Here is an 11721-nt window from a genome sequence, read left to right as displayed (position 1 = left end):
CTAACTGGTTGCTTGGACTCTACACAAACACACACAGACACACAAACTCTCTCCTGTACTGCACCAGAATGTTTCTGAGCATGTTTCCCAAGATAGAGATGTGTTATATAAATACAGGCATGCTGCTAAAATCAACATTCAATAGCGCACACACGCATGCACACACTCCAACCTGCTCTCCACATTTGTGTACACATTTGCACAAACAATCAATCCCTGTATCCAGGGAGAGGAAATGCGTGTATTAAATTTAGAGATCTCCCATATGGAAAAGAAATAGTAAAAACTTATATGTGATTACTCATGAAAGTGGCCACTTTCGCATTACTTTCATACATTGTTTTAGTAAGTATCCAAAACATACAAGTTTCATTATATAATTTTTCAAGGGATCTTATATCTGTTTTCACTCTTATATGCTTTTCATACAAGTTTCACACAAGACAGATCTTTTCCATATGGGCTGCATCAAGGCAGTATATGGTTAATAAGCTAGTTCCCCATTACAATGTGTAAGTAAAGCACTTTGAGGCATCTCTTGTTGTAATTTGGTACTGTATAAAATAAAACTTGATTGAATTGCATTGAACTGATTGTCTAAATGTGTGTTTATACTCGCTCTGCTCTGTGCTCAGGTGCTTATGTTTTCTTAGGGGAATGCCGAGCTTTCTCTCAATTACCATCCTATATCTTTCTCATCCCTCTGCTCTTCTCTGCTTCCTACCCCAATGGATTCTCCCTTTTCCTGAAGCTCCTCCATCCTTCTCTCTAGCTCCTAATACTTTTCAATAAGTGCGCTATTTTAGCTGTTAGCACGCTGATTCACCTTCATCTATACAAGCAACATGCCCAGCAGGATGTTCACACACGTATGTGGCACTTCGTGTTTTGCATCTCACAGACAAAAAGTGTGGGCGGGATGACTGACATCTAAGTTTGATTGACATATACTGTAGCCCCAAGACAGAGCAAGCCAAAGAATCCTTTCATCCTTGGTAGGCCATTCTCAGAGTTTCTGCTTTTTATCTCCATGTTCACTCTGTGCTTTCATCAAATAATGAACTCTTTCACGTTCCCTTCACTTCTCTCTCAACTGCCTGTTATTTATAGCCTTTTGTTATCTGACTTGGTGCTCTCATTTACTCTCACATATGATTTTGCTCTACACAAACTTTTCCGTCACTGTTTTAGCCTCAACACCCCCCCCCACACACACACACACACACTCACACACACTTTCCCTCCTACGCCAGGTTCACGACCATACTGTTCCTCTCGAACGTTCCCTCTGTCATCTATTCATCATTATCACAAGTGATGGGTAAGCTGCAGCGGTACAATTCATAGTTGCAGAGCTGAGTGACAGCGTGTTGGCACTATTTGTGACATTCACGCGTGCAAGCGGTTGATAACACGTTGCCTACCCCTTTATTTAACTGGCCACGGTTGAATGAGAAGTGGGGTTTCATTTTCACAGCGGTAACACTAAGTGGAGTTGTGGAGGAGGGAGGGCGTGTACACAAACACATACACATTACACACACGTGCGCAAACATAAATGCATGCATGAGCGAAAACTCACACATTCAATTAAACTTACATGTGCACATTTCTGGGGAGCTGTGACGCACCTGTCTTCTAGTGAGTGTATTAGTGCACACTACCTCAAAGTTAAAGGAGAGATTGCTGCTGAAAAGAATGAAACTGAACAAAGCTGGGATTTTAACAGCATTGTTCTTGTCTGAACCCCCCTAAAGAAACCTCTGGCTCTTCCTGACATGGATTTTGCTTAAAGCAAAAAGTCAAATGTTTTTGAACTCCGGTTGAACTTTGGAACTGAGTTTCCCTTAGCTTCCGTAACCCCAAAGGTAAGGAAAATAGCTCTGTGTTGCTTTAATGTCATAAATATTCAATGAGTCTTTTTTTTCCTTCATCTGCAGATCTCTGACTTTCATGTGACTTTTTCCTTTGTGTATTTCACAGGGGAGAGTTTTCAATTCTCAGCCAAAACCCGTTTGCTAAGGACATTTCTAGTGTAGAGGAAGATCAGCACCATGGATAGTTCCACACTCGCAAACAACTACAAGTACTCGATTTGCTTCATGGTTTGCGACTCGTTTCTGGCACCTGACATATTGGGAATGAAAGAATTTTGCATCACATGGATTTCATTTTTTTAGACCTCTTACAGGTGATTATTTGAAGTGAGTTTGTCTGCATACTTTGTTTTATTGGTCATATATTTTCTCCTGCTGTCTTTTGTTTTCATGCCCCTTTTTCAGACCTCTCCTGCCTATTAATTTACCTTCCAGCATTTGAGCTCAATGTTGCCCCTGTGTTTCATCACTGATTTGATTAAAGTTTTTAGGCAGGTATAAAGAAGAGCTTATGCTTCAGTCACACTGAGTAAAAACAGGACGGCACCTCTTTGCAGCTAGGAAAAACCAGCGGTTGCTCCGTGATTACACTGATTTTTTTCATGCTTGATGACAAATTGCAAGTAGCTGCGACATCCAGTTCGTCACCCAGAGGTTGAGCATGCAAACACTATCTACCTCTGGGTGAACATTTTCAGTCGCAAGGGAACTGCACAGGTTGCCTGGTGGGAGGCAACGTGTCTCCAACAATCTCCTACTTGGACTGACTGAAGTCACTCTCAGACAGAACCTGCCCACGGTGTGTCCCTTTGCAGCTCAGCTGTTTGGTATCTGGCTGTGTTCTGGTTATATTCCTGCATAAAAGCAGAGCTGGGGGGTCAGAATTTCTAATTCAAACCTATGAGGTTCTGACTGGAGTCTGGTCCCCATCTTCGAAGCAATAAAGGGAATGAGATCGCAAATTCAGTGCACACGGTTGCTGTCTCCAACCACTGTTTTCCCTAGTGAGACTGTAGCTTTATACAAACCTTTGTGCATGTGCATGACTAGCACAGCTGTGTGTGTTCGTGTGTAAATGTGACACCAGAAGAGTTTTTATGGCTTCAAATGATTAATTTGAAAAGCCCCCACCCACCCCCACCCTCCATCAATTCAGAGCCCATGTCACAAGTGAAAATGATACAAATTAACGGATGAAAAGGACCTTGACAAAAGCGCTACAGTTGGTGGCCATATTTTTCTATGCGTGATGTAGACTGATTGAGGTGAAAAAGAGCAACAGCGATTGATGAGGGATGACAAGAAATGACAGATGTTGAGCTACTTGTTTATTTTTGTCATTTTATTTTGGGGCTTAATTTAAAGGTCTGTGTCAATGCAGCATTATAATATTTGGGGGGTTTTTTTCTTTTCAAAAGACGAAGTTTTACCCAACTCCTAAAACATCACACGATGTGTTTTAGGACTAATGTTACTTGGGTGCACAAACTCACTGCCATCTGATTCACTGAGCACCCGACGGATATGTTTATGTGTGTAAGAGTAAGAAGCTAAGCAGTTTCAGTATGATTTATGATAAGGCAGGGACTTGAGTTTCCCCTGATTTGTTTACTTTCTAACATGCCCGATCTGCCAAAACACACACACACGGTCGGACACACATGCAAATTAACACTGTCACTTTCAGAAATGAGATTGATGCGCAAGTAAACTTATTCTGAGTTGCCAACTAAATACTCTCACTGAGGATTTCAGTTAGTCTGTGGAGAAACGGAATTTATGGCTTCTTGTTAAATGCTACATGTATGAACACATGCACACTATGACTAGGCACCCTCTAACTGTAATCTTTCACCCTTTAACCTTTGAACTCAGCCAAAGTTCTCATTAGACTCAGGCAATGTTACTTTTATTAGCTCCTCTTTTCCACATATCCTCGTGAGTCATGGTGAATGCACATGAATTCTAAGAGTGAAAAAAGATCAGCGGCGAGGAAACACACACACACACACACACACACACACACACAGCGAGACATCATGTTTAAAGCCATCTGGTTGCGCCAGCAGGACACAGATGCCGCTCCTGTGTTTTCTCTCAAAGACAGACTATCTGTTTACAAGATAATATCTCTGTGTGTCCCCGTGCTATACATGCAATTCATGTACAATGGTTTAGTCTGTTTTTAAACCAGGCAATTGCCGGTCATTATTGACAACTGCGTTATATCTTTCTAGTGTGTCTCAAATTCTCAGTAGGCATCCTTGTCTTCAATGACTTGCGTTAACCCTTTAAAACATATATGTAAAAAATATTTAAAAAAATACAGAAAAGACTAACAGCAGGAACTAGTAGAATGAGATTTCACTGATGTTTATTCACACTTTTCAAGGTATTTCTGCTTTATTCGTTTCTATAGCTTGAAAGATAGTAAAAACCAGAGGAGAGATGATGGATTGCACAATATTAATTATCGACTGCAACAATAATAGGAGTAATAAACATAAAATGTGGCTACTAAAGTCACAGGTCTTCCTGTAAAATGAAAGATATTGACTTAATTTTTATTGCTTTTCATGCGTGTGCACTATTTTGTTACTAAGCACCACGTATAAGACAGGTTTTAGTTATTCAGCTGCATCTGTATTGGGCCCTAACACTCCTCCTTTACCACCTGCTCGCCTTAATCCAAACTGCTGCTACTCTGCTGCTGAACTGCTCCACATATTGTAAATCATTCTGGATCTGAGCACCTGCTAAATTTCCCCTGTGTTATTGTTAAACAGGTTGTGAAAGACAATGCCAAGTCTTATTTTTGTGCATCTCATATACTTGAAGTTGTGCAGTCGGTGAAAAACTTTGGAGAGTCACTCTGACAGACCTTCTAAAGAAATGATTACATTCGACACCAGAGCCCCTGTAAGATTATTATCATGAATAAATCATTTGAAAATATAAAATATTACACTATGTTAATCATTTTTGGGGGGATAGAAAAGACAGAAAAGCCAGAGTACATGGAACACAAAGGATTTAATGTTACAATCCTATGTGCAATCATCCAGACACTGCATTCACATACTGAATCCTAATTCAGATTTTCAGGGAATGATGTACTTACTCCCAGATGGTGACTATAGAGGACATCACACAGCCACTATAAATCCACAAGACCATCAGGAAGCCCTATTCACCAGACGTCTTATCTGAATGTTACAGCACTGAGTGTGTTAAGTCCCACACTTAAGCTCCTACACACCAGGGTTATAGGGCTGGCACTTCCCGTCACATGTTGTGTTAAATTAGACCCATGACACCTGCAGGAGGTTCTGCAGTGGCTTCTGGCATCCCAGACCGAAACTTACAGTTAAAGGGTAAAAACTGGTCAGGGTATTTCAGGAAGATTAAATTTTATTTTAAGCCTTAAAATGTTTTGTGCTTTATTTTAGGTCTGAATCTACAGTACTAATAATTATAATAAAGAGGTTTATGGATTATATTGCGTGGGTGTGTAAAAATATGAAGATGATTATGACAGGGTAATACTGCTTCAAAGTTAACCTCTTCTGTTAACTCTTTTATATTCCTGTCCCTGTAGATACATCTTGATTTAGATAGCATATATACCAGTGAATAAAAGGTGTCAGAAGATATATAGTGAAAGAGAATGATGAGAAGCAACAGCGGAGCTTTTTATTTCTGGCTTAAATGTTATGTTTATAGTTCTGTCAGGACCACTTTATTCAAAACAGGAGCGTGAGTTCATCTACAGTAATTTTATATTTGACTGTTTAGCTCTGATTTGGGATCTACCAATGCACTAAAAGGCAGCAAGACCCCTTGTACAGAGCAGAGCAGGCCTCAATACAAACTGTGGTAGAGGTAGTTTTGCAGAGGGGCTTGCAGAGTCAGCTGTAGCTGTTCTGAGGCTAGACTGTGCCCCATGCAGCATTTGTCAATAGGATGTGCACAAGGTTATCAGCTGATGTGGCACTGAGATGAGCTTGGATCGACTTTATGGACTGCTTTAACAGTGTGCTCAATTCGTTTAGAGAAATCATACAGTCATGGTCATTGTTTTATGATGTTATGTTAATTCCTCCTTCAAACTTTGCTCTTAAAAGCTAACTTTAAGGTCATGATATCGTCCAGTTGTCTAACAGTATTGGTTCCAAGAAATGCCCCTCTTACCTAAAGGATAATGACAGACAACATAAACATAAGGGAAGCACCCGTCACAATATAACCTTGGAGATATCACCTCTCATCTGGGCATGCTCCATCAGATCCAATTACAGAGACCAGGGATTAGACAGTCGGTGTGTCCTAGCTTAACATATGACGCCGAAAAGGACGCGTACAACCTGTGGCAAAGAAAAAAGGGGCAGAGGGTGAAATGTAAGGAAACAACTATTAGAAGAAGAACAAGCAGTAGCTCGGCTGAGCAAAGAGCCTCTAAAAGTCGAGTGGGTCACAAAAATAAAGAATAATTTATTTCAAGACATTTAGAGGACATTTGTGTTTAAAAAAAAACTGTTTTACAAGTTGGATTCAGGTGGGAATGAGAAGCTGAGTGAGTTTTTCTTCAGGTAAGAAATCATAATTAATGGATCTACTCATTGTTGAATTATTCTTAAAATGCTTTATTAATTGTCCTCTCTGCTAAAGACAAAAATAATTTAAAATAAATCAACTATGGTTTTATTTAAGTTCCATTTTTTATGAATCATTCTTCGTCAGGAGTTAGCTTCTTTGATGTCCCCAGATGGCCCGACTGTATTAATATTACACTGGTCTCAACTAAAAATCTGAGGACAGGCTGTGCAGCTTGTTTCCACTCTCATTCCACTCCAGTCACAGTTACGTTCATACTCGAGTGTGATTGTGGCAACTGAGATTGTGACAAATAGCAGGCCCACACTCTCTGAACCAGTTTTCCTTTCTGTGTTTACTTCTCCTTCATGCCATCTTTTTCAACCTCTTTTCATTCACTAAACATCCCTATATTTCTTCAATCTGTCCTCATTCCCTTGCCTCCTTCTTTCCTGCTTTCACATTACCCCCCTTTCTACCATCTAGCCATCCATCTTCCCTCTGCCTTTGCACCTACCTCTATACTTTACACCCCACCCCCCAAAATGTCCTCGGTCTAGCTGTTTACCAAGCATCCACTCTGTCATCTGCACTGTGACTGATGCTGTTCCAGTGCAATCTCTCTGCACAGTGTCACCACTCTGCTTTCAAAATTCAATCATTTAGTGAAACTGCAGTCGTGAACCATCTCTCATCTCCACCATTCTGGCTCTGACTGAGAGGCACCATTGGCAGTGCCCACTGATGCCCTGCCTAGATATTAAACTCTTTGGACACTTCAAGCATTTTAACTCTGATGTGTTTTGATGGCTTCCACTGGTCTCTTGGGGATGATAGCAGTCACAGTCCTATTTTGGGATATGGTGGGGGGAAGTTTTCCGTTGGGCCAAACTCAAGCAGATCTAGGCCAAGCTGTGACACCTGCGACTAGACATTTACTACTTCCTGAGCTGTTGAATGGATAATGGTATGAACAGATCGCAGTATATTTAAAGGGGATTTGGCCAGTGGCAGATACACATAACACACAAACTCAAGGTCTAGAATTGACAGCAAAGACATGGTAAAGTCTGGGAGGTCTGGGCCTCTTTGCTTAGGCTGCTGCCCCCGCGACCCGGCCCCGGACAAAGCGGATGAAGATGGATGGATGGACATGGTAAAGTCTTCACTGTCTAAAATGTACATGTTGGCATTTATGATTACTTTATGAATACTGGTCAATTATTTATCTAAGGTAAACTCATTTATAGTTAACAGATTTCTTTCTTTCCTGCTGCATGAGGATTCACGCTCCAGATCCTGCATGCCTATTTTCCTACTAAACTTACCTGCTGGTGTTTCTTCCCCTCCTGGTGATCGGTCAGTCCTCACATTCCTTCCTAATTTTTATCATTTTCTCTCTGAATTTTTCAAACCCACCTGCCAACCAGATTCTCTCATTTTCCTTTCCTCAACTTTTGCCATCGGCATTGGGTAACACTTCAGTTGTCTTCTTTTTCTTTTTTTAGGATGATTGTGTTTTATGCCAGAGCACATTAGCAAATCCCTGGACTCAAGCAAGCCAGCCCACATGCGAGATGATCCACCCTGGCTAATACTGGGCTCAGATGTTCATTTGGGCGTAGTGCAGACAAACCGCTTGTTTCATCGGCAAAGCCCCACTCCAGAGTTTAATCCAGACTTTTTTGCATCAACAGTGTCAGATGCAGATTGCTTTTTTAAATGATAAGAGACACCATAAAAACATAGTTTTTCTTTTCTGTAGTGGTTGACAAGCTTTTCTGAAACCTCTCTCTTCCTTTCTTTCTTTGCCTTATTCTAGACATCTTAGATCCAGATCACAAGAGACCAGACAGGAACAGTTCGTCTGTGTTTGTATAGTCTGGCCTCCTGCTATCTCTGTGCTTTATATTGATATTCTAATTTGAGACTTTCCTCTTTCGGGATGTGTGCTAACCTTTAGTTACATTTTAAAGCTAAGGGACCTCAGCACCACAGTAAAGCAGTTTTTAAAGCGGCTTTCATGGGTAATTTTAGATGGTAGAAACAAATTTCCAATGTGATCATTTCCTTAGAGCACTTCTTGTTGTGACTCTTCCCTAATTTGGACAGCCTTCCTGAACTGTACATCAGGCCTGCTTGGAGATGGATGAAGCTCAGGGGCACAGTTAGAAGGGTAAGGATTTTAGAAGTCATTTTACTCTCAATCCATCCAGTAGATTTCATGTAAACCTCTTACAGTCAGTTTAACAAAGAGAATGCATTATAGCCAAAAGTTCAAGCACAACTGAGTTAACTGAGCTGTATTTGTAAAAGCCGTCAGATATACCAGTTTATCAGTTTACAAGTTACTTAAAGTCAATCTCATTCTGTCTTTCGCACATCAGATTTTTTTATCATGCTCTGATTAAATCCATCCATCCTCATCTATCGTCTTTGCCCCTTTAGCCCTACCTCTCTGCATGCCTATGTCAAGACTGCACAGTACAACAACCTGACATTGCTTATACACTGCTATCCAAGCAAAGCAAAGCAAATCATATTGCCTCCTCGAGCATTTGTCCCATAGCTCTCTCTAATGTAGATAGCGGCAAACACAGATAGCAGCAATCTGCAGAAAGCACTGGGTTCCCCCCCTCCACTTCTCTAATCCACAATCTGTCAATAATAGGCTGATGCCTGACAAGATGTGGCGGAAAGAAATAGGAAGCCCATTGAAATGTTACAAAGGTTTGATGTGTGATGTCAGGTAGTCCCCCCCCTTAAACATGACACCCTCTTCAAGCTCGGACTGCCGAGCGGGGAAATGCAATCTCTTATCTTGTCACTCTTATTGCGGGTGAGGTGGGGGCCGTGGGAGCCTAGTAAAACGAGAGAGAAGGGGAGCAGACACAGGAGGACAGAATGCATGAAGATGGAGTTTTATAAGATAAGTGTATTGTGGAAGCAGAAATAAAGGCAAGAAGGATGGCAAAACTAGGAGAGATGAAGTCAAGAAAGGTGGAAGGTGAAGGAAGTGAAGAGCGATTTTTTTAGTAAATCTGACAGGAGCAAAAATCCTATTCTACACAGTTCAGTGTGAACATCTAGAGCACTGGAGCAGGACGAGAAGGAAGGCGGTCGAGATGATGCATAATATAGAAGGATGGGGAGGAGAAGGGGTGTAGGTTTAGGAGAGGGATGAAAGCAGTGAATAGGAGCCCATACAGACTGAGGTGGAAATAAATGAAGAGGGGGGGAAAAAAACACAAGCGCTTGACATACACAAGTTTTGCTTCCTGGCCAGAAAGGCTTCTTGTCACAGACAAGAAAAAATGAGAGAGAAAGAGAGAGAGAGGGAGATAATATAGGGAATTTAATCCTAAACCCGCACCGTGCCGCATCTCATAACTCATAATGTGCTACACATTCAATGCTGGCCTGGCTGACGCTGCTCCAGGTCTAGATCCAAATTGGGAAACAGGCAAGAAAAGCAATATGTTTTAACACTAGCATCCCCAGGCTTCTACCTTTCTACCTATAAAACCCGGAGAGCAGTCAAATGGTGGAAGTGGAAGCTAAATTGGCTAGTCATTCATATGTATATTAGGCTGTTAAGTAGGAATTCTGGAGGGAGGGGAGTGGGGGTGTGTGGATGAGGGGGTGGGGGAGCTGCTAAAAGCTGTGAACTTCCTTTTGTGTTTCATCTTGATGCATTCTCAATCATCCAGGGAAATAAATCTCCAAAAGTCACCAACTTGGAGTGTTTCAGTTTGCCATCTTAGGGAGAAATCAACACACATGGGTGTAGGTCCTTTGTTGCTGAGATTTATTGATAAAAACAGTACAAAAAACCAACCATTTGTACACATATTTACAAATAATAATAAAAAGTGAGTGAGTACATTTCAACATTATACCAGTGGTCTGATTGATGCCACAATGGAGCAAATCGAGCAAAGACTGATAAGTTCGCTGCAATTTCCAGTGTGTAGGGATCATTGGTCACCAACTGCATCACGTGCTACAACCCTGGTCTACATATCACCGTTGATGAACAGCTTTTCCCATCAAAGACTCGGTGCTGTTTCCTGCAGTATATTGCAAGTAAACCGGACAAGTTTGGGATCAAGTTTTGGGTGGCCTGCGACCTAAAATCCAAGTACATTTGCAATGTCTTCCCATATCTTGGCAAGGACCCCAATCGTCCCACTGGGGAGAGACTTTCTGAAAATGTAGTAATGAGGCTGATGGAACCATTCCTAGACAAGGGCAGAAATGTTACCACGGACAATTTCTTCACATCGCTTTCACTTGCGCAAAAACTTCTTGGACGGAAAACCACCATCCTCGGCACAGTCAACAAGATTCGCAGGGAAATTCCTCAATCCACTAGACAGACAGATCGCAATGAATTCACCACTCAGGTATGTTGCAGGTCTTTTGTGGTTCTATGTTTATGTGTTTCATTGTGTGTAAAAGGGCTATGGAAATAACAATTTATCTTATTTTTTAGGTGTTTTCAACCTCTGCTGCCACGCTGACGGCGTATGCGGCCAAACGGAAGAAGACAGTCTATATTCTTAGCAGCATGCACAGCGTGGTTCAGACTGATAACACTACCAAAAGGAAGCCAAACACTGTCACCCTTTACAACAAAACAAAGTGTGGCGTGGATGTGATGGACCAGATGGTTCGGGAGTACACTGTCCGCAAAGGAACACGGCGCTGGCCAGTCGCCGTGTTTTATAACATGATTGACATGGCAGCACTGAATGCACATGTGCTGTATCAAGCATGCACCGGGACGAAGGAAAGACGGGTGGACTTCCTGGTGGAGCTTGCAAGGGAGTTGGCTCGCTCTCATGTAGCTGCGAAGAAGGCAAGAAAAGATCAGTTGCTTCGGACACAACCCTCCACACCGAGCCCTGGAAAAAGGGCCACGTGTCAGGTCAAACACAGATGCAAAAAAAATCAGGCCACTGTGCGATGTGTTCACTGCTACACAGCAAATCCAGCATGTCCAAATTAACACTGTCGGATTTGATTTCAACACTATTAAAGTGTCTATATGGGTCCACACCAGAGAGTGTTAATTTAACTCTTTTTGGAGAGTTGGTACGTTAACTCTGATTTAGTGTTAAACACCAAATCTGTCTGGAGTTGATAATTTAACACTTAGTGTTAAGAGTTTATATATTAACTCTCAAAGAGTATTTTAGTTTAACTACTTAAGAGTTATCTTCTAATTCATTGTAAAAAGCGGGAATTT

The 11721-nt window shown here is 41.5% G+C and overlaps 1 protein-coding gene across 1 annotated transcript; it reads left to right on the top strand.

Moving 5' to 3' along the window:
- Positions 1 to 10479: 10479 nt before the first annotated feature.
- Positions 10480 to 11481, top strand: LOC308401585 (piggyBac transposable element-derived protein 4-like; the record flags this gene model as incomplete). The annotated part of the gene is made up of 2 exons (XM_080889859.1): positions 10480 to 10876; positions 10966 to 11481. Exons 1-2 carry the CDS (start codon positions 10691 to 10693, stop codon positions 11479 to 11481), a joined length of 702 nt encoding a protein of 233 aa, XP_080745985.1. The 5' UTR covers positions 10480 to 10690.
- Positions 11482 to 11721: the final 240 nt, after the last annotated feature.

This window comes from Rhamphochromis sp. 'chilingali' (genome assembly GCF_963969265.1).
Source record: "Rhamphochromis sp. 'chilingali' genome assembly, chromosome: 8".
NCBI lineage: Eukaryota > Metazoa > Chordata > Actinopteri > Cichliformes > Cichlidae > Rhamphochromis > Rhamphochromis sp. 'chilingali'.
The sequence above is the reverse complement of the archived record's forward strand: the minus strand, read 5'-3'. Positions and strand labels throughout refer to the sequence as shown.